Source organism: Macrobrachium rosenbergii, chromosome 8 (genome assembly GCF_040412425.1).
Source record: "Macrobrachium rosenbergii isolate ZJJX-2024 chromosome 8, ASM4041242v1, whole genome shotgun sequence".
NCBI classification, from domain to species: domain Eukaryota; kingdom Metazoa; phylum Arthropoda; class Malacostraca; order Decapoda; family Palaemonidae; genus Macrobrachium; species Macrobrachium rosenbergii.
This window is the reverse complement of record NC_089748.1, coordinates 55,463,598-55,487,987: the sequence shown is the minus strand read 5'-3', so window position 1 is coordinate 55,487,987 and position 24,390 is coordinate 55,463,598. Positions and strand designations below refer to the sequence as shown.

Sequence of the window (24,390 nt, the reverse complement as noted above, 5' to 3'; positions counted from 1 at the left end):
TGCCATCTCACTTTTTTTCACTTGCTTTGTCCTTGACATTTCCATGATATTATAGAGAATTCTCATGTTTTGCACTTTTACTATGAAGGTTCCTTTTATTACTGTTGGACCCATTCCATTACTATCAGATCTTACTGAAATTTTTAGTAAATTTGATAGATTTTTTGGACTGGTCCAAGAATCAGCTTCTTTGACTAATATTTAGCTGAGGACATTTCTGGTCAGAAAATTTCTTTGCAGCATCCCAATCAGTTGAATTGAAACATATGTATCAGTTTCTGCTGATGTGTCTTCCAGTGGGGAAGATGCATCAGATGTTTATAGAGACAGGCAACTATCAGCTCTACCTCCACAGAAGAAACATTACTGATCAATGCTCTATGCCAGCATCTGCTTTACTTCTCAAAAGTTACGAGTGTCAACAGATGCCAGCACATGACCAAAAGTCTTTAGCCAAGCCTGTGAAGAAATAAGAGGCACCAATGGTTGTTATGCTTCCCCACTTATTATGGGAAGTCTACTGACACTATATTTGTTATGGAGTTTTGTTCTTTCATCTAGTTTTACCTGTTGGAAATTTATTGAGCAATCTACAAGAGACCAAACAAGACAAAATAAAAGCAGGAAACAAAATCATGAATACAGTGGACCTGGACTAAGAACACAGTGGTAATGTAAAACTTCAAGGTTTGTGAGTATTCTTTATATCTGTATGTAGAACTATTTCTACTCTATTACTTGTGCAGAGTTGCATTTTGCAACTATATTTGCAATCTAGTCCAAACATAATAATTTGTGTCTACTATCTTCCTTGTCTAAAGATGACCGTAATTACTTGAATTTTCATTTCATATAAGGCACATACTAGCTGCAGATGGGTGTTCCTCACCGCATTGTACACTGACACTACATGTGTCATGTTCTTGAACATAATTCATACTTGCTGCTGGCTCTCTCTATTCTTTGGACCCACATGTTAATGCAGGATTAATGTTTTGACGATTAAAAAATCATCCACATCTAGGAATATATTTTTCCATGCCAGGTTGCATACAAGATTTCTGACAGTCTCAGAAAGTTTTAATTTACTAAGACTTGGCTGAGGTAAAATAGCATCATTCACATTTTTCATCATACTTCCAGTCTTTGACATGCCTTGGTCCTGGGATTCCTTCATCAGTTTATCTAGACATTCAAAGAGGGTTCAGCCAACAGCTGGCAAGCCCAGCAATTTCTGGCTTTCCTCAAAGGCTACCTGCTACCACCAACATCTACTTTTACTCTGAGGAGACATCTTCAGTTGTGTCCTTCTGTCATCACACATTTATTTCTTGACCTTTAAAATATCAGCATTACAGTCCTTCAAATCAAGATTCATTATTTCCCAAGAAATCACTAAATACAAATGTCCCTTGGATGATTTCCTACTTTCTATTATTTTTCTTAAATTTCAAATGATTCCAATGTTACCACATTTTAACTAGAAAGGAGTGAGTGAAGTATTTACTGTATTTCTTTAAACTCTGCTAAAATTCATCACCAGCGTCTGTGTAACATCAGGTGAAAAGGAGGACTGCATTTGTTGTGGGGTTATTAAGAATTCAATTAAGTTTGAAATAAAAATACCTGAGAACCTTGAAACCATACCATAAGCTTTACATGAGGTTCAATCCCCCACAAATGACATCAGTAAGAACTGACTCCAAAATGTTCACCCTTAATCTATTCAAATGGGATATCACCAATAAGGCTAAGTATGTGGATGTGTGAGCCAAACCTGCTTGCTGGGAAAACTATCACAAGAATACATTCACTCTACTTTAATTAAATTGGCAAAGTTGGATAAAATACTGGGAGTCCTATCTCAGACAGCAGCTGAACTGTGGAATCCAAAGGCTGACATTTAAAACATGTTCCATCATCAGGGTATTTATGTGGCTTCACATTAACACATTTCAGGTCCATACACTATTAGATGGTTAACACTCCTAAAAAAACCTTTGAATACAGAATGGAATATCAAGTTTAGGCCAAAGGCCAAGCAGTGGGACCTATGAGGTCATTCAGCGCTAGAAAGGAAATTGAGAGTAGGTAGGTTAGAAAGGTGTACAAGGAAGAAAATCTAGCAATTGCACTATGAAATAATGAATGGATGTAAAATGGAAGAAGATAAATGGAATGTAAAGGGGTTGCACCTAGGGGCAGAAGGGATGCTGCCAAGAACCTTTAGTAATGCTTAAGTTCAGCCAGTGAGGTGCACTGACGGCTCTACCCCACTACAGGGTCCTATGAATATGAACCCCAATCCGAACTATTTATCGGGACAGAAAATCTTATGAAAATGAAAAACATTATTAAAGTCAAGATAAAATAACATATAGATCTCATGGACTTGAACTCAATATGAAATTATTGATATTCAAGAATCCCCTCGCCACATCTAGGTGGCTCTGCATTGATGGGAATGTTGATAGGCAGAGGTTTGCAATTCAAAGGTGCATTTGTTCTGACAACTTTCTGATTAATGGGATTTTCAATTTAGCTGATTGCACCTAGGTAAATTAGTTTGCTATATTGAGAGTTTCATTTGTCAGACAATAAAAAATGTTTTTTCCCAAATATTTTAAAGAGACAAATACTGGAACAGTTTTAAATTGTTATATTTTCCCTTTCTTACCATCCCATTTACACAGTTATCAAGTAATAATGCTTGATTCTTTTAATAAAAGTTTCCACTTCAAAAGCAATGCATCCACAGAGTATTTACGAAGAAAAATTTTATATGTGTAGCATATAAATAATTTATAAATGTTACACACATAATTTAATTATTTCTACAGGATGTTAAACATCCTCGATATACAACTGGTCATTAGATAACCAAAATTGGGTCCAACTCTAAAGGTTTTTTCATATAAGAATTCTTCAACTACAGCTACAAAGTGAATGAAAAATAAGCAAATCCTCATGTAATTACTATCAATATCTTTCTTTCTTTTAATTTGAAAAGACTAGCTTTTACCAGTTTAGCAGTTGCTTTTAATGAACTGAGTACATGTGAAAAGAAAAAAATTATAATGACTGCTGTTAGAATGGATTCTACTTCTTGTATTCTTACCTTAAATTTAAATCTTCTGAAAATTCTAAACAGGCAGCTACATAATTCTTAACTTGTCTATACACTTTAGGCACCATTAAACTGAAAGGAAAGCGTTTGGGGAAGGGAGCTTGCTCTAAACTGGCATCGTGGTAGGGGAAAACCTCTGTGATTCTGTTGTATTCTTCAGGTGTATCGACTTGTATCGGATGGTAATTATCCTCGTCAAAAATTTCTCTAAATACCTGATGGAATGAAAGAAACAAGAGATCTGCTATTCAATCAAGCTAAAAATAACTGGAACCCTGAAAATTTAAGACATAATAAATTATGATGCACTGTAAAGACATATCTCAGTGTACTCATTTTCATGTAGACTTCAATCACAAGAGAATCAATACATACCTGAACCCATTTCAGCATTAAAACTTCATTATAATGGTCTTTAACTTCCAGCAGTAATTCATGAAGAGGGTTCACAGCATACCCATAATTCTGCCAGAAGAGAAAACTGTTACTACAAGAAAGTAATGCGATATCTCTGAAAATAATGAAAAACTATTTTTCTTCTAGGCAGTTAAAGTTTAATATTAAACATACATCCCCCTTTTTCACCTAAGATGCTTCAACTGCAATGATTATGGAAAGATATTCCAATGAGGCAATTAAAAATAAAGAACATTGGAGACATCACTTTGTATTTTTTAATACTATCTCATTTAGGCCTATTTAGCATTACCGTACATCTTAAACTATTTAATAGTATTTTAAAAGATATACACAACTTTGACCAAATGAAGCTTACCTGAAGCGTATGTGCAAATAACATTATAAGATTCTTGATGCTAAGCATAAGGTGTGTATCTGTACAATATGACGAATGGTTTCTTATATTATTTACTACCTGCAAAGAAAAAAGAGAGTTAAGTGAGAGAAAGTATTAACAGTTCTTTCTTCTCCACACAGCAAACACTAGAGTCACTTCTACTGATAATTAAATTATTCATATACAGTACAGTACTGTAATTCCCCCGTTAATTAAATTCCAGTCATAATAAGAATATAAATGTTGGGAATCTTTAAAAAAATGCAACTTTTACACACTCTAGCTGATTTCTTCAAAAGTACTTGGTGGTACAGAGGCAGATTTTAAGAAACATAGGGCATTTCTTAAATGTTAGCAACTTGCTAAACTTTGAATCCAGTTTTAAGGTAGTGAGAAAAACAAAAATTCTACATTTCTGACGTATCCCTTCGAAAACTGCAAAACCCTTAAGTTGTATGTAGTAGACCTGGGGTTCTTTATAAGGAGGGAGCATGGGTGACAAAGAACAAAGATTCTGTAATGTGTGATTATAAAATGTTGATAATCTAGGCTGGAAAGCACTGGGAATATTTAACCACAAGTAAGTATCTGTGAGTTGTGATGTTTACGAAGCTGGAAAATAGATTAAGATCTCAAAAACCACAGATTAAGATCTCAGAAACTAAGAAAGTTTGTTCAACTGATAAAGAAAAATGAGAAGCAATTATTCAGAGAAGTGAAACAATGAAAGAGGTAGGACATCACGGAATGAAGAGTCAAAAATCTTTGAGAAATAATATGAGGCTTTGGTTTTTTTAAGGAATTTAGGCATTAAGAGCTACACATAGAAGAGAAAGGAAAGACCTATTCGATGACATAAATCTAAAAATGGAAAATCTCACAAAAATTGTTGATGATGATAATGATATAGAACTTAAAAATATTTTAATACATGCTGAACATAATTTTCAAAGTCTAAGGGAAAAAAGACATCGGCTATTGTTATTGAAAACTAAATGAAGTAATTTCATACTGAAATTTATGACAAAAGACAGACATTTGTTTTCTATATACTATGGTTTCCAGGGTTTTCATATAGAATACCAGATATCTTTACTGGTTTGTACATTGGCCATTGTTTGGATGAAAGGACAAGACTTGAAATATAATTAACTGCCAGCTTTTTGTTAATAAACTGACCCATAATGACTTTCTTTTGGAGAATTTTGTTATATGAAAGCAATTAGTACACAAGTTTTGAACATGAATTCAGATTTCTCCTTAATCATGGATAATGTATTTTACCTATCTGAAAAATAATATAAATAATTTATACAGTTTCTGGCCTTTACCTTTAGATACTTTACTCTTTACATATAAGTGTATAACCAGGAAGCTTTAGCATGGTATTGAATCTAAATTTGATTGTAAATATGCTGTTACTAAGTAACACTGATTTCTAAAATCATATTACTACATTTTCATTCATATAACCTTACATTTTCTTTTTCAATTGATTGAAGATAACATCTGATCAGTCTGTTAACATAAAAGCAGGAAGCATGGTAGATTAGCAAAAGAATTACTGCAATTGATGCATCTTTGTGCTGGATTTTGGGTCCATCATTGTCCCTGGTTTTACTGTTACTTTTACCTTTCATCATCTGCTGTACAGTTGTGAGGTTGTGAAGGTGAGTTCATCAAAAGACAACCCAAGTGCATTAACTAAAATTTGTATGCCTGTTTGTCAGGCTTATTGTTTTTACTGATACACCATTAACAACATTTTTCTGTCATATACTGTACAGCTCAAACAAAGCCCATTTATATTGTATGTATAATTTTGAACAATTTTTCATTCATCTTTTGTAATTACTTTGCAAATCTAATGATCAAAATTAATACTGCAATGCATATCTTATAACTTCCCCAATTATTCACACATATTCATGGTGTAATTACTAGTTAGAATAAGAAAAAAATTTTATTATTTCCAGTTGTAACACAATCTTCCACCTTAGAAGCACACCTCCTTTCCCCATGAAAACCTCTCTCCCACCAGTCAAATAAATGAAGCATAATGACTTAAAATGATGAGGGGTTACATAACTCTTTGCCAATAAGTGCATAGTGATGCCAGAAAAGGAAACCCATCACTAATCAAACACACATCATATTCCCAGGCTACTGGAAGCAAGCCACTTTTAGTGGTTTGGTGTTCTAAATGGGGAAGCTCCTGAAAAGGCTATATGATGGATGTAGGTCCAGCCACTTCCAGGTTGTAAGTTCTAGTCCTGGATGTTCATAGCTATGTGTTTACATCACTTATACCTTATGTATCTGTAATCTTGACTTTTGATTTAAATGTTTATACTTTGTGGTTTTTCTGTTCCTACTATGCTTTCCTCTAGCTTTCATTATGTACTTCTTAATTTTATATCATTCACGTAATATTTGAATTCATTGTTCAAATGACAAAAATATCATTTGATAGCAAAAAATTCTGAGAATAGATATATATTTCTTTATTCCTGCTACAAACATCTTGTAAAGAGTGTACAATATTCCATAATTGATTTTAGATGACATTAAGGAAAAAATGTCCACTTACTTTTCCAGATGCCATGTCCCAGACTTCGTCCAAGTAAGGACGGTTGACCAGACCATTGCCAGTGTTGAGTACATGATCTTCTATAACAAAGAAGCCTACAACACCATGTAAATACTGTCGATACCCTTCCAAATTTTCATGCTGTAAAAGATGTACATTAACAGTTCTCATTTAATGTGTTACTATGGTTAAAGCTTTCAAATGAGTATTCACTTACACAATTTATTCAAATACTCTGAACAGAAAAAGAAATTCGATGCTATAAATAAACTACATTATATTCTGTTACTCTGTACACTTAGCACTACAGTTTAACAGTTTTCATTTAATGCATTACTATGGTTAAAGCTTTCATGTGAGTATTCACTGACACAATTTACTGTATTCAAGTACTCTAAATAGAAAAAGAAATTTCATGCTAAAAATAAACTACATTATATTCTGTTACACTGACAATTTAATCAAGAACTCTAAAATAGAAAAAGAAATTCGATGCTAAAAATAAACTACATTACATTCCGTTACACTGACACAATTTATTCAAGAACTCTAAATAGAAAAACAAATTCGATGCTAAAAATAAACTGCATTATATTCTGTTACTCTGAACAATTAGCATTACAATGAATAAGCAGTACCAAAGTCCTCCAAACATATTGCCATTAAAACAATTTGATGTTTGCTTTTCATGATTAAATTTTCATATTACAATGGCAACTCACCTCATAGTCACATAAAAAGAACTGATCTCCAAACCACAGTAGTTTAATCACAAACCAGAATCCTACATTTCTATATACTGTACACCCACATAGGTACATTATACTACCCTAGAGTACAAACAATATACAGCAGACTTGGTTAAAATTACCTTGGAAATGCATAAACATGGGTGTTACCAATGCATAATATGCACTCCTCCTAATACACATATGACCAATATACAATAAAAAATATACTCCTATTCTCACCATATTTGTGGGAGGTTGTAATGCCAATCTCGCTTGTTCTCTACGTTGTTGCCTATAATATGTTTCAAACTGTTCCCTTGCTCCTAACACAGTGTAAATATGAAGGCACCTATACACTGGGGCAAAATTGATCAAATCTTGTGCACAGAGGTCTTCCTCTTCATCACTCTGCGCCTCAGACTGAGCCTCATATGTTTCTCCTGAAAATAAAAAGTAGTATGCTAAATAGTGCTAAATGTACAGTGTATGTCAGAAAGACACTCATAATGGCATCTCTCCTATCATTTTAAAATTCCCATCATTAAAAAGAAGTTACCTTGAAAACATGAATGCTTCACCAAACTATGTGATGATCATAAGCATGACAGGCTTGCTTACCAAATAAGTTTTGCATTACATATTAAAAACTAATCATCCATGAAACCAAAATGATATTTTAATGATAAAATAAAGTTTGTTCAACTACCCTCAGATATATATTATAGCTGTATTCTCAGTTTTCGACAAATTTCAAAACAGACGACAACGCAGTGGAGATCAGGTGATAGTACCCATTCAGAGCGGTTCAAAACAGAACCATTCCATTTTCTATTCAGATTTTCTTATTTTCACTGTCTCCTTGGGCGGGGGCACTATGAATATATATCTACCAGGTAGTATGACAAACTTTGTTTACCCCATTAAAATATCATTTTTGCCTGAAACTCACCTGTCAGATATATATGCCTGAATACCACGCTTTATCAGTACAGACAGAATAGGATTTGGAAAAACACCTACAATTGGTGAAAGATATTTTGGTTCCACCTGTTAGCAAAATGTTTACTGTCACCCCCTTCTCTTCATGTAACTAAAGTCTCCAACTTGAAGTGTGACCTGTATGGCTGGTGAGTTCTAGATAGATCTGTCCAGGGTCATTTTGCAGTCACAGTGTGACAGAATCTTTTTTCTCCCTGTAATGAGGGCAATTCTTTGCTACATAAACCAACCACCACCTGACCAATGCTGGTTAAGTTGGGATAAATTAGCTAAAGCTAACGACATGGAAGTCCATACAGGCAGTCGACCCAACAACCACGGGTCCACTTTTATGACCATTTTCTAAGGTTAGGATGAGTGTCAAATATATTCACAGAAATTATCTCCAGTATGGTCCCTGGCGAAGCAGTTCTCATACGCGTCTTCACACTGACCAGGTAGTGAAGAACATAAGGCTCCGCCAAAATGCAGAATACCCAGAATGTTGCTGAGTGACATATTTTCTGAAAACCCACTAAAAATGCAACCGCCCTCATTTTCATTGGCTTTCAAGTTTCAAATCAAGGTCTTTCTTAGGATTTTCTCAATTTAATGACAATTTTTCAGGTTTAAAGCCAGAGCATTCTTTGATGCAGGTAAGTCAGAACCCTTCATCGGACACCATAAACTATCTGTACGAGGACCTCGACTTTTCACTTCGTCTTGTCTAAGATGCTTTGCTGGAAGCCTAACAGATTACAAAGGACTCTCTGCCTGGCTCCAATAAAGATTTCAGCCAAACCCTTGATTTGAAACTCTTCCCATAGGGTTAGGCACACTTCATTTTTCGCTAAAAGGAAGGCTTAAGAACAAACGCGTTACACCACCTGTTACTATATGTCTACTAAAGTGCTTGCAGTTCATCTGCCCCTCTTTCCTCGTTGCTAGGCGGTTAGAAAAATAGTCTTCCAGTACTGTTCCTCAGTAAAGGCGAAGGGGCTCAAGAGAACTGGACACTGGGAACAATTTAACTCATCTTTATCAAATTCAAGTAGTCTTGGACAACTGGGCATTTGAGGTTAACAGATCTGAAGAGACGTGAGGTCTCTGTTAGACAGATCAAGTCTCTATGCCTAAAAACAGATGAAAGCAGAGGCTTCTATGCCCCTTTATAGTCGAGAGACTGCAAATTTCACATCACTCCTCAGAAATAAGAGGAAGTCTGCTATCTGACTCAAAGATGGAGTAAGTGGTGGAGACTAATGCCCTTCTTTCTACACCATCTCCCCATAGCTCGCCAGAGGCATTGCTGGAAGGGTCTTTGGCCTTGGCAACAACATCACTGGTCTAGAAAAACCTCTGCTCTGGCCAGCTTCTCGATAGTTTAACCAATCAGACACAGAGGCGAGGAGGTTTTGTGAACAACCTAATAAAGTGGGGTTGTCAGAACTTTGTTACATGGGCAGTTTATCCAATCTACTAGGGAAGGAATGACCTCTTTTAACCATTCCCTTGTCAAGGCCAAATGGATCCAACGTCATCTCGTCCCTTCGACGTAAAATAACTTTCTGATACTTCTCCGATGATTTTATATGCGGAGGAAGGCATACACGTCCATCCCGACCAATCCCAAAAAAGGCGTCCACTGAGGGCAGTGGGGGAACAGAGGGCAGTAAAGAGAATCTCTGCGTCTTGGGAGTTGCGAGATCTACCAGGGAACCATTCCCTTTTCTATTCAGTCCTTGTGCCACTGTCTCCTGAGGGTAGGAGGGTGGGCACGGGAGCAGTTGTCGCTGCCGACTTAGAAATCCAAACGGGCGTTCTATCATGCAACAAATCATTTGAGGATCATGCAACGGGCCTGTGCCCAGATATAATATCCCTTTGCTAATCCCACCAGGGAGAGTGAAGTTCCCCTGTTTCTTGAGGTATGAAACCCGTGGTGTTGTTGATCTGGACGCCTGGTTGAACTCGCTCCGAAAGATAGCTGACCAACTGATAGTCGCCCCAATTCTTTGGGTTTTACCAGGACACCTGTGACCCCTCTCCAGGTGCCCGACATGGATCCCTCCCCAGTGTTGCTCCCCACGAAATGGGACTAGCGTCATAAGAACATACTAGGTGGGGTTCAAAGGAGCAAGAGAAAGGCCTTCTGACCGAGGATCGAGCCACCAAAGGGACGGTGATTCTTTGCAAGCTCCCAGGGTCTCAACTCAAGCTTCACAGATTCTCCTTGTCATTGCCAGTTCTCTGCAAGGAAGAGCATTGCTGATGGTCTGATTACAGTCTCCCAAACCTGCTCCAGTGATGAAATGAGTCCCCAGCAAGAGTCACCATTCCCTGGTGAGTTCTTAGCATGTTTCTTTCCTCAGGAAGGCTGACCACAATCCTACTAGACTGAAGTTGTCTTTCTTGGGAGGGAAATGCTCAAGCCACTGAACCATCTGAGATCCCCAGATAAGCGATGGACTGCTGGTCGGGGAAGCCAGATGGGACTTTTCGAAATTCACAAGAAGTCCCATGCCCCCTCTCCCCTGGTCAAAGTCCGACAGATCCTCCAGACACCTTGTCATTATGGGACTCGAATGACGTAAAAACAAAATCAAATTAAAATATATTCCTAACCCAAAAGGACCATCTTGAGTAACATTCCTCATCAAGATCGTGCAGAACCATAGGAGCTGTGCTGAGCAAGGAAGCAAGGGCCCTGAACTGGAATACCTGTCCCCTGTGGATCAGTCTCCCTCTATTTCCTGGGATACAGGATGTCCAGGGACGTGAAAATAGGGCGTCTGGAGATGGGGAAGAAACCATGGTCCGCCTGGGTCTTGCAGCTCATGACCGATGGTCGCGTCTCATTCGAACACCCTTCAAGAACAGCAGTTCAACACCGAATTGCGTCAGAACTGGTCTCCAACCCCTGACTGATGGAACCAGTGACATGCCTGTTGTAAAAGCCAGGGATTGTAAATCCGAGACTTGCTCCAAGCTCTCTTCGGAGCCTTGATCAAAAGGTTGAAGAAGAATTTGTTGTTTCTCTGATGAAGGTGCGACAGATCTAAAAATGGTGCTTCTAAAAAGTCAAAGCCAGTGCATTTCCTGAGAAATGGGATCTTGTATCCCGCCGATGACTTGGACAGGGGACCAGCTGTCCATCCCTCTCTCTCTCCAGGCTTTTGCAAAAAAGAGCCTGACAGGCTCCTACCGGTGTGTCTCTGGTTTAGAGTCATTTCTTGCCCTGGTCTTAGAAGGGCTCTGGGCCTCTTGAGGACCTCTGCCTCGAAAGGCGATCTAGAGGAAGATCTTCCCACGAGAACTACAGATCTTGATCTGTCAAGGGACATGAAGTCTGAAGGGCTGCAGGACGTCTAAGGGAGACTGGAGCCAGGAGGTCTAGAAAAAAGCCTTCTCTTGCAATGTGGAGAGCCATATCCTTGACTAAGGGCCAAGAAAAGATGGCTACAGCGGGCGAACAACAATTCTGCCTTCTGGTAGGAGGTTCCAGGGACTTGCCGTGAAGTTGCAGTAAATGGCTCTCTTCTTTAAAAGGCCATCACAAGAAATGGGCAGCCAGTTCTTGTTGCCATCCCTAACGTCTTGTCCACAGGATCAGGACACTAAACAAGTCTCCCAGGCTAATGGAGTCAGGACTCTGAGAGCCTGCAAATCCGACTCCCAGGCACCAGTCCAAAAGTTAAAAACTTCTAAGGACCTCCAAAGGCCTTTCAGATGGTGATCAATCTCAGATAAAGACCAGGACACCTTAGCTGAAGAAAGGAGAGACCTTCTGGGGCGTCCACAAGGATCGCAAAATCCCTTGGGAAGAGAAGGAACTCTCCAACCAACCTCCTCTCCTGTCTCGTACCAAATTCCCTTTTCCACTCAGGTCTTGATGGGGTAGGGGAGTTGTCTGAAGTCTTGCACTGAGCCTTCCTGGGTCCATCCACTCTTGAAGGCCAGCAAAGGCCCTCTTCGTGAGAGAGAGAGGCGTAGCCATCTTCTCCAAAACAGAGACTTTTGTGACTTAGGCCCCCATCCTCCCTGGGGAGGGAAAGGAGCAGAGGTTGGGGCTCTGTCCCCAAACAAGTCTTTCAGCAGCCTAGTTAAGACTTGGTAGTCTCAGAAGCTGAAGAAGAAAGATGGAGAGATCCTCAACTGCAGGATCGAGCGCAAAAGCTCTCCTTCTTCCATTCAGAACGGAAGGCAGGAGAAAACGGAAGGGCGAAGTCGCCAGACCAACATGCAAAAAGGGACTTCTCCTTGGAAGAAGTCGAGAGAATCACGAAATGGTCCCGAGCAGAAGAATCAAAATGAGAGTCTCGCGGCGGAGTTCCCCCTTCCTGGCGAAAATCCCGGAGAGCTTCTTGGCGGCCGATCGGCGAGTCCTGGTGAGTCGAAAAGGGAGGCGTCATGCCTGAATCGCGCAGAAGGCGTCGTGCGAGCAGCAAGGGGCGTCTTGACGAACTTGGGAGGCGTCACGAAGTCAGCCGGGAGGCGTCTTGTCAAGCAAAGGGGCGTCATGTGTCGAGCAGCAAGGCGTCCTGAAGAGGCGCATGAGCCAAGCGTCCAGGTAGCAGCATGATAGCGTCAGCCCACAGCATGGCGTGAAATATCAGCGGCGCGAAGCGTCATGATACAAAGTGAAGATCATGGGAGCGTCAAGCCTGGCAGCGTGAAGCGTATCAAGGCGGAAAATCGATCCCTGCCAAGACCAGTAAGCGCTGAGCAACAGGACTTCTGGCGGCTGGGGATGCATGGGAACGTGAAAGCGAGAGAAAGGAAGGGGAAGGTTTAGACCTCTTGATCGGCGGTCGGGGAATCGCTTTCCGGCGACGACACGCCTCCATCGGTCTCCCTTCTCCTGGGCCATTAAAGCAATTGCTCCTGCATGCCAGAGCTGCTTCAAGGAGAAGATTCTACTTCGGAAGGACTGATCTATGAGAAGAAGAGGAGCGAGGGCGCCTTCTTGCTCTCACAGAAGCAACAGCCTTCTTTCTGAAGCGGCGGAGCGCTCAGCGTCATCGTCGATGGCGTCCTGAATCTCTTCTGCGGTGGGATGGCGTCAAAATCCTCCGGAGAAAGGGGCGGCGTCACGAGAAGGGGCGACCAGGCGTCCCCCCTTCTTTGAAACTTTCTCTTCAAAGGCGAAATCCCGAGATTTCCATTCCGAGGAGGAGGAATGGAGGAAGAAGAAAGTCAATCCAGGATTCGTGCCGTGCGATCTGGCAACCTGGGAAGCGTCATCAGGACATGCGAAGGGGCCAGATCGGTGGAGGTCGTAACCCTCAACGACGGCCTTGGGACTCCCTGAGTCTTGGGAGTGCGCCAAGAGGTCTTGACCTAGAGCCGTTCCTTCGGCGATCTGGCGATCCTCCACAAGCACTGGGGGGGGAGAGATATCACTGCACTTCAAAGCACTTTGAAGACGGAGCAACTGACTTCAAGGTATGATGGAAGACATCTGGTGTTCGCCAGGGCATCACCATACTGACCAGACCCCAGGGTTGGTTTAACACCACAGGTTAGGAAGAGCTGCGATCTACAGGAGGGTTAACGGGGTGAAAGCACACTACCTGACTCTACCACTTCTGGAGGAAGACCTCCAAGCCTATCTCGCTCTAGCTTTCTCACATACAGAATCATAAGTCCTCCAACTAGCATCAGACAAAGATTCACTCCTTGCATCGGTCATTCAACAAACAAACATGTCCTCACAACCAGCATCGAGTGGGATCTACCGAAAATCCTGACGCCTCACCTTACAGTCTTGCAAACACGGCAGTCCAGATAACTAGAAGAACTACGGTTCAGACATCTTAGTCCCAGGAAAAAACAAAGCCAAATCCAAAACAATCCACAATTTGGCGTATGCCTAGGGACAAGTCAAGTCAAAAAACCAAAAAATCAAACCAATCTATAAGTGACAATCAAGTTTTATCGAAATCCAAGGCGGTACTGAAAACAAGTGTTGTAGCCAGCGACAGAGAAAATCTGAAAAGAAAATGGGAATGGTTCTTCCCCACGCCTCCCATCCAGGAATGTACTAACCACCTGATCTCCTTCCGCCAGAGACGGATTTTGAAATTCTGTCGGACTAACAGAGAATGGGACAGCTATATATATCGACAGGTAAGTTTCAGAGGACAAATTAAAGATTTCACCCTTCAAAGATCTTAAGACTGCCCTCAGCACCTTATAGTCCATTAGACGACAGTTTTCTTACCCAAATAGATGTCAACCACAAATCTAAGTGATCTGTTCATCGCTATTCAAAACATACATCCTTCTCACTAGTACTTTTCTTATTTTCATATACTTTCCCTTTACATGGTTAGACTCTACTACTCTATCTTGGTCCTACTATCCCATACAACTTCTGCCTGAATTCCCAACCAAGTCTTTATCAAAACCCTTCTTCAAACCCTACCTCTTAAGATCTTCATAGCATTTCCAGTCATTTTGCAGTCACACCTTTCAGAATCTTTTTCCTGTACTGGTGCCTATCTCTTTGCTGCATGAAGAGCATATCTTAAATGTTGGTTTTTTCTGTGTTAAATTACTGTACTCTTATTCAACATGTTGGCAGAAAGTTTGACAGGTCTGGCTTATGGCGTTCGAGGTTATGGGCTTTCCTATATTCTTCAGAAATTATTTCCTGGTTTTACAGCGCATGTTCGGGGTTACTAGAATTTGTCACGATCCGATCCAGGGTCGGGTAGAAATATGGCTCCAAAACGGCAGAATAATAAAAATTTGGAGGTTTTTTGATGAAAAACTTAATAATAATGCAGTTACATCATTCACACTAAAGCATAAACAGTAAGGTTTCTTGATTTTTGACGATTTTCGAAAGATTTTCGGTTTATTATGATTTTCAGTTCTACTTTGACATAAAAGCGGAACCCTCATCCTAAAACCGAGGACTGCCTGTGCAGTACTTCATACTTCACTTCTCATGATCCATCAAAACAAACTTGTTGCTGCCATTTTTTCTTCTGCTTGCTCAAACTCCTGCCTTGCAATCCAGTAAGCTGCAACACCAAATATGTTCTACCAATATCCCTCCTCATACACATGGGCACACTGAAAATCTCTTAATCACCAGACTACAATCGTTACCATCTGTGACACCACCTGTTACATTCAATACACAGTGCTGCATTACATCTGTCCTTACATCTTTCCTCCAGCAAATACATTATCCATTACTACCTTACTGGTCAGTAAAATCTAAGTTTTGCTAAAAGAGCACTACACTGAAACAATTTAACCTCATCTTTAAACTGTTCATACTAACTTGACAACTGGATATTTGATAACAGTCCAAATGACACAATTCCTGTATGATGATAATGTATATCAACTCTAACAGGACAGTTTAAAGGATGCAAATGAGCAGCAGAGGCATGGAACCAGTCACTACACTTGTCAAATGCCTGAGCCCCCTCTCAATCCATATTACCAGGGAGGGCTAAGCAATGACTAAAGATGGCTAAGCAGGTAGAACTACATGGCCTCGACACCCATCCCCTAGCTCACAGAGGCAGTGCTTGATGGGGAATTGGACTTGGGAACAACACAGTAGAAAGTTGCTAACAGTATCCCTTTAACCAACAGCAAATGATAGTTTTGGGAACAAATTAATAAAATTTTGTCAGAACTTTGTTACATTCAGTTTATCCAATCACTAAATTTTCTTAAAAGGTTGCCTGTTGTCAAACAAATGCAAAAAATTCTTCTTTTAAGGACAAATCCTTTAGGCCAGCCCTACGAGAGATATGAATTCCAACTAAATGGTCTAGTTGAATAATAATTTTAACTCTTCCACCATCCAAACATAGTTAAGACCTCTTTCTGAGCCCTTTATTGTTAATCATAATAATGGAGGACACTATAAGGAATGTTGAAAAGGAGGGCCCAAGGAGCAGCTTAATGTGGGGATTATAAGATCCCTTCTCTGGTCAATTTGCCTAGCAGGAAACCAAACTGACCAAAGCTCATTTCAAAATATCTTTTTCAAAATATATTTCTTCCTAACTGTACTCAGGCAGTCTCCACACCTTTTTCTTTACATACTGTAATACTGTTGTCATACCCTTCTTCACTCTTTGGTCACTTCTCATAGACCTTTTTAACACAATAGCACACAATAGCACTCAATTCCCAATGGCTGGTTGTCCAACTGTTTCCACCAAATTGCTTGTTATTCTAGTTAGTCTCAAAGCTGTACATTTATCTACTTATAAGCTCTACTAATCTGTTCAGTTCCCATATTCTCTCTCGGTCCTCTTGTCATATAAATATCCTTCAGTTCATATTCCTTCACTACCATTGAAGTACTTTTTTCTTTTCAACTTCATTTTAACACTCACCTATTCTATGGCTGATCCCTTTTCAGTCATCTCAATCTTTCCTCAACCATTTAACTATTTCCTGTATGTTTCGTTCCCTCTTTTGTGTTAACATTCTGATTCCATTTTCCTGCACAGCTCTCTTATACATCTTAGCACTAGTCATAACACATCAAGGCATACAAACTGGCTATGATAATTACAGTTATCACATTAATACAAATAAATTTCTTTAATAGCATTCATTTACCAAAACATACAATGGGCTGTACAAAACTGCATATAGGCTAAGTCAGCAAAAATTTGATTAATATTACAATGGAGACTGATTTTAGTTACATATTTAGCCTTGGATTGCTGAAGTTCAAATTTCTAAGTTCAATTTGTTGAGGAACATATGGTGGTGTATAAGGGGCACAGTTTTTACAAGATTTAATTTTTCAACCTCACGTGATTCAGTCATTCTAAAACGGCCACTGATAGTAATTTAAATTTTGAAATTAAACTAATTAATTACCTAAGCTGTATGTATACATTTTTATTTTGCTTCAAAATTAACCCATTTCCCTAACAGGGGGTGGATGTGGGGAACAACAACTTAAATTTTGCCACCTTGAAATTTATTACTAATGAATGATGGATGAATAGTACAGAACAACATATTTAACAGCACAACCTGAGAAAAATACAAAAGGGATATTGATTTAAATACCTGTAAAAGGGTTTGGTGGCATTGGAGCATGTTTTTTCATCCGTGTCATGGCTAATTTTGGATCCATGTTGTACTGCAACGCTGCATGCTTCATAGCTACCTGACCAATACGGGCTGAAACCCTGAGAAAAAAGCAGAGGTATTAACACCATATTCTCTCTGATACTTAATTAACCATTTTACAAAAATGACACTAAGGTACTTTGTACAGTTGACATCCCAATGAACCTTTCAGATCATTTTAGTACTTACAGTATCTAAAATAACTTTAATATTCCACAAATATAAGCCTCTTATTCTACAATCTAACATAATGCCCACAATGATCCAGTTAATAAACAAAAGAAGTCTTTTATTTCCACTCAGGTAAATACCCCTCACTGACTGTTTTGGTCAACCCTTTTACCATAGTTAAAAATCTGAACTCGACGGTCCAACTAAAACTATTTTTTTATAAAATGATAAGTACAGTAAATACTTTGTCAAGTTATTGGAGGTTGACTGATTTTTAAATGCAGTACTGTTGTTTAACCAGACCAATGAACCAAATATGAACTAAAACATAAATCAACCAAAATTAATTACACACTTGACAAAAACATAGTAACTAAACTACAAAAGTACTAAATAAGTCTAGTACACATAAAAAATAACGTAGAGATGCAAACTTGTCCCAAACATTGAACAACTAACTCACTGGCATGGGATAAAAAGCACAGAAGAATCTTAATAGCTACCTATGCTAAATTACTATCTAATACCCACACAAAGCAAGAATCCCCGAATATCATTAAATCTACATACACCCTTCCCTTCTTTCAGGGAGGGCTGAGTTAGTCGCAATTCATCATTTCTTATATCATTAAATAAATTCAATACATTTTGACTATTAAGTGATCAAGGAACTGTGCGCTTTCACTGTAGGGTGCAAGCAACAGCTCAGGCTGTCCTGACTCTGAAACCTACTTTGCATAGGTTTTATATCCATGCAAGAATTCTGAAGTTAATCATTAAATCTGTTTCTAATGTTTAGGCTTACTTCACACAAAATCAGCCAGTGTGGAAGTACTGGTATTATCTGTGGAATAATGGCTAGGAGGACAGGTAGTTATTGTTTCAAGGTTACTTGTGCACTTCACTCACTACTCATTGGTTGAGCACTGACAACACATCATCTGCATATTCTGAACTTTGAGATCAAAAGCAACTATACTGAATTTAACCCAAGGGCAGTCTAAATCTAAAAACCATGTCAAAATTATCCGAGCTGAATCAAATCTGAATCATACAACAGCTGAGAAAATAATGAGCAAAAGGGGGCATCCTTAAACGAGGAATTCTAACCCACAGGAAAACCCACAACCACTTTAGCCTACTAATGACTTCACTTAGAAAACTCACACTGCAGTAAACTGGACAGTACAGTATACATAAGTGTGATTATGGGTTTATGCTTAGTATGCTCAAAAGTTTTGTACTTTTATGTACACAACACTATTAAACTACTTTTATATATCAAATAGTAATCTACATGAGTACAGTACATAGCATGCATACATTTTTTTGCAATTTTATATCCATAAGCTTATGCTATCCCTAAGAGAAAATTTAAAAATAAAGAAATACCATTCCACTGGGAAAATTATGATTACCTTCTAATAGTTTCAAGGAAGTCTTTGATATCTGACATAGAAGCCTGTTTGATGTCTTCACGCACCCGTGGAATATTGTCTCGCATTTGTTGAGCAAACCTATAGCTAGCAACTCGAGGAAGATACGTGTGTTCTAACTGTTCCAACGTTTTCAGCGCTGGATAATATCTGAAAGTTTGGGAAAACTACCTTGATTCAAAATTTTCAAGTGAAGGTATACATCACAGCCAAATTTATTTCAAATTTACAATAAATCATAAAAAGTAAAATTCCTAATTTAAAAACAATGTTTTACTCTATAAAGATAACTCATATAAGTGAACTGTTTAATTGTAGCCACCAATATTCACATGAACTTCCACCATAACGTATACTAGCTTGAATAAATATGACTTTAGACATGTACAGCCAAGGAGATATCCAGACTGTTACTCTTAAATATATAAGAAATCACATCAACAAAGCTTTACAATCATGCTATTATAACTATAAATACAACTCTTACTGACCTCTTTTCCTGCATCTGTTTTTGTAACTTAGAATATGTTGTTAATACTGGCAGACATAGTGTAAGAGCGTCTATTGCAGCACATATATTAGACTGCACTTTCCTTGTTTTTATTAATTCTTCGCTTTTCATTAACAGATGTTTTGCCGACTCCTGTGCCTCTTCATCTATCCTCACAACTTCTGTCTGTTGAAGGAAGAAAAAAGTATAAATTTTTTGCAACTAAATACCAAATGTTTTTAACACAGAATGCTGGCAATGTTCTAAAAATGTATATTAAAACTACAGTTTTTCATAAACCACAATACGTAGCCTTATGTGTCCTCACAATACACCCTTTCCAGTCACCAGGCATTTGCTAGTTCCACCTGTCCCATAGCCCAATCCCTAATAAGCTATACTTCACTCTGAATGCTTTCTAAAAAGTAATAATGATACTCTTTCTGGTCTTATTTCTAAACAGAATACTTGTATTTTACTTTGGTATCTTATAAAATTAAAAGTCAACATTTTTCTTTGAGAATTGCCAGAAATGATGTGGGTTAGCATCGAAACTCCCTCTAGAGTTCGATTTTGTCCAGAAGTCATTTGCAAAAATAGCAGGGACCCATACAAATAGCTGATTGTAGCTCAAAAGTCTGGAGGAATGACAATTAAAAATACCAAGGGTGGGCACAAAGAACCTTTGGGAGCTGAAGAGGTGGTGTGGGATAGCAGTGATGTAGGAACATGGTTGGACTCAGAACAGAAAAGTGCCTCAAAGCAGGAGGATCATCAAAAGTAATTTTTCTACAGCTTCCCAGTAAAATATGGCGATCACTGACAAGGGACCGATCATTGTAAATGGCACAAATAAAAGATAGTCACCAAAAAAACCAAGCACAATAACATACACAAATAGTACCAGTATGGTGGAAACAAGATGATCAATACTCTAAATACAGTATGAAAAAATAACAAAGCAAAAAATCCTAACCCTTGCAAGTGTAAGAAAAGATAAGAACTTACCCTTACCTGTAACAAAAAGAAAACCTTAAAGCTAAAAAACACTTAATCCTAATTAAAGTATATACTTGAACTAAAAAAACAGGCAAAATCCAATAATTAGCTAGTTACAATAAGCCCAACAACTCCACAAGCTCTAAACTGGAAATGAAACACACAGTCAAATACTAATTAGTCATCGCCAATAACAAATGAAAAAGCACTCCCCAAAAATAAACAAAATTAGTACAATATGAAAACTGCATAGGGGACCAACTATGAATCAACCAACAATGATGAAACTTTACAGAACTTGCACTGAAAACCTTTTCACTATACTGTACAATGAAAATCTAGAATTTTTAAAAGTGCACTTAATGAAATGAAAAATGACAATGAACACTGGAAATGATGGAGAGAAAAAAAAGGGCAACCTAATAATCATCAATACAGTACTGGAGAAGCACTGCAAACAAGTCAGCAGACACATTAAGTGACCCACAACTGCTACTAGGGATTCAAAGACGACTAACTTGGGCTCCACCTCCCAGGAACACCTGATTTCTTTCTCCTTCTACAACTGGAGTGTCTGGGTTTTCATGTAGATATATTAAAGGCTAGACAAAAGTAAATGGCTTGTGGTGAAACAAACAATGATGTACAACTAAGCTTTTGTGCACAGTCCAAGAAGCAACTACATTCAATATTCTTGTAATGGGTTTTTGACTGTAAAAAAAAAAAAAAAAAATTACCAGTAGTATAAAAAATTGTTTCAACTCATTTAACATTACAGGCAGTCCCCAGTTAATGGCGGTCTCGGTTAATGGCAATCCAGTTTTACGGGACTTGTCTAGCAATGAAAATTGTCAATTTTCGGGGCCAAAAAATCGCCGATTTCCGCTTATCGGCGCCGATAAGCCCGAAAATCGTCGAAAAAGCGCCAGAAATTGCCGATTTTCGGTTAGTGGCGATTTTCAGTTATCATCAGCATCCCTTGAACAGAACCCCCGCCGATAACCAAGGACTGCCTGTATTGTAAATATTGTCAGATTTCATACTGGTCAAACCATGACTATAATACAGGCAGTCCCCGCTTATCGGCAACATTGGTTAACGGTGGGGACTGCCTGTGTATATCTCTGGAAAGTAAATATTACTACAGTATACCAAATACAGTATCTGCACAAAGTCTCTAATGCTCAAGCTAAACAATTTACCTTGAGTTTGTGTGCCTGTGATCTGACTTGCAAAAGTTCTCGAATTGAGTCGATGAAACCTTGGTAGTGATGATTACACATCCGCTCAATATCACGGTCATGGTTGCGGATTCGAGCATCCAGCCTTTCCATAAACTTGCCATGTTCATCGCCATCATATATTGTCCTGTAAAAATTTCAATATGAACACAAATTAATTTTGATCAGAAATTGAGTAGTAAAAAATTATGACTTTCAATGTATAGCTCAGCTTATTAACAAAATCTTTGAAATGTCATAAATCAAAAAATAAATTCAATGTTATTTAAATACTGAATCATGATAAAAAATCAGATACTTTACTATTAATGAATAACATCTGGAAACCCCAGGATCATTCATAAAATACAATATAACTGCTATGTAAGTGGATTCAACTATCTACTTATGGCATTACTGTATACTGTATTAATTTATAATTCAAGTCTTTATACTATATTAAGATAACACAAACAATTAAGAATTTATTATTATTATGGTACCATACTTGAAACATAATGCTGAAGTTATAAAGGTGCTGTTCTTCAACCATAATGCACAGGTTATTAAACCAATTGAGCTTTCAACTGCATGTATCAAAACAAGTTTTCCCTTTGTTCATTTCAACTACAGTACTGTCCAATAGCCATTGATAAGCTTTAAGAATTCTGAAGCTTATGCACCATACAGTACAACAATGAGTTGTTTCTTGACGTTTATTTCAAATGGCAATTAATTTCTATCCATCACCACCTTTTAAATCAATCTGAACATCAAGTGCCCAGCATAATGGATACTGCCATAACAGAAACCACTAGATTAAGTTGTATCAGTGATAATTATAAAAATACCATATACTGTACTGTACTGTATCGTTAAGTACTTGTAACTTTTGTAAATATAAAAATACCAAATACTGTACTGTATCATTAAGTACTGTACTTGCAACTTTTGCATCTCAGCCCATAACTTGGTACAGTATTCTAATACAGCTTCATTGCTACTGTTCCATGATATAAGGTGGAATTCGTCATAGTTTACTAACCTCTAAAAGTGGTTATTAATACACTTTTTGAAAGAAAAGATAGAGAAAGAAATTAAATTACTGATACAGAAAGTGAGGAAGTGATAATGATGAGCCAACATCAATACGAATAAAATAGACTTTTCTAAACTGCAGGGTATATTCCTATAGCTGTGCTCAAAACACACTCTCAAACAATATATGTTTTGTAGACAGATGTATATACAATATTATGTTTTGCAGATAGAACAGACTTGTCAAGAGCATTTGTTTATACATGTGCACCTTTGATCCACTCAGTAGTAACTGTCAATGAATGGGTTAAAGGTGTGCATGCATACACAGATGATCTTGACATTTCTGTTGTCCATAAACATAAGAATACATATGTCTGGGGACATTCACTATACATAGGGGCTCTAAAGACTGATGGGTCTGTGATGAATCAATTACAGTACAGTATTCAAGCTGGTCAAACCCTATACAGGCGGTCCCCGGTTTACGACGGGGGTTCCGTTCTTGCGCCGCGTCGTAACCCGAAAATCGTCGTAAACCGGAAAAACGTTGAAAATCGTCAAAAATCATAAGAAAACCTTACTTTTAATGCTCTGGGTGCATTGAAAACGACGTAAACTGCATTATTATTGGGTTTGCATTAAAAACCTTAAAATTATGATTATTCTGCTGTTTTGGGGAAATTTCTTCCGTCGGATCGGCGTCACGACGCGTCGTAACTTTCGAACATGCGTGCGAAGCGGGAAATAATTTCTGATGAATATATTTGAAAAGCGCCGTAACCTCGAACGTTAAATGTCGGAACCATCGTAAAACTGGGACTGCCTGTAGCATCGCTAACATACAACCATGTGAAAATTTCTTTGTACAAGGATTTGCCAAGCATAATTCCAACTACAGTAACTGCTGAACTATTTGACAATTCTTCAATTTGCATGTCATTTATAAGCACAATATATAGATGTGAACCAATAATCAGTCTCTAATTACAACTGAATACTGTAATACTGTAAATGGTAATTTTCTGTCAAAATGGCATCTGTACTAGCACACCAAATGACCACTGCTCTTATCACCAATATGAAAACTTCAATAATACATTCAAATCTTTGTAGTTTACAAAACAGATACAATCATCAACAAAGAGACATAGAGAGGGGAAACATGAAATCACTCTACATTAGTTTTTTGATCTCTTACATATAACTGCACGTTGAACTTCCATTTAACTGAAAATATAAATGATCTGAACAGCAGTAATGATACAGTACATGTATTCTGGAACACAGTAACATGCATGATCACAGTTGCTCGCAAATTGCATACTTTTACTGACAGGCTACTGGAATTTTAATCTTAATGTTTCCTTAAACAGTATATTCATAATTCCAAGCTAAATATTAGATACTTACAAATAATGTTAGCAACTACAAAGGTTCAGACTGCACATTTACTCTTTATCAACGATAAAGTTTGTAATCATGTTAACAAATTCCTGTCCGTTCCCTCCCTGCTGCTACATGGTAATGACAAATATAAAATTATTGTATTTCAACATGAAATCTAGAATATTGTATCTGGTTGCCCTTAAATTACATATACTGTAGTCCTATATTACCCACACACTGTTGTCACTTCTGCTGTGTAGAATCAAGCAAGCGTTCCTGTCAACTGGTTTTGTTCTCGA

The 24,390-nt window shown here is 38.1% G+C and overlaps 1 protein-coding gene across 14 annotated transcripts in view; it reads right to left on the bottom strand.

The window, feature by feature from the left end:
* Window positions 1-24,390, bottom strand: part of Sec15 (exocyst complex component Sec15) — a 97,445-nt gene that overhangs the window by 57,557 nt on the left and 15,498 nt on the right. For all 14 annotated transcript variants that reach the window (XR_010853765.1, XR_010853767.1, XR_010853766.1 and 11 more), the window contains exons 2-10: window positions 21,647-21,812; window positions 19,447-19,631; window positions 18,938-19,105; window positions 17,286-17,407; window positions 7,485-7,684; window positions 6,514-6,654; window positions 3,903-4,001; window positions 3,503-3,592; window positions 3,119-3,342 (exon numbers count right to left, since the gene is read on the bottom strand). Coding sequence is in view for 8 of the 14 variants with exons in the window: in XM_067107838.1 (XP_066963939.1) it covers window positions 3,119-3,342; window positions 3,503-3,592; window positions 3,903-4,001; window positions 6,514-6,654; window positions 7,485-7,684; window positions 17,286-17,407; window positions 18,938-19,105; window positions 19,447-19,631; window positions 21,647-21,812 (1,395 nt within the window). In the remaining 6 variants the exon portion in view is untranslated. The remainder of the gene's footprint in view (window positions 1-3,118; window positions 3,343-3,502; window positions 3,593-3,902; window positions 4,002-6,513; window positions 6,655-7,484; window positions 7,685-17,285; window positions 17,408-18,937; window positions 19,106-19,446; window positions 19,632-21,646; window positions 21,813-24,390) is intronic.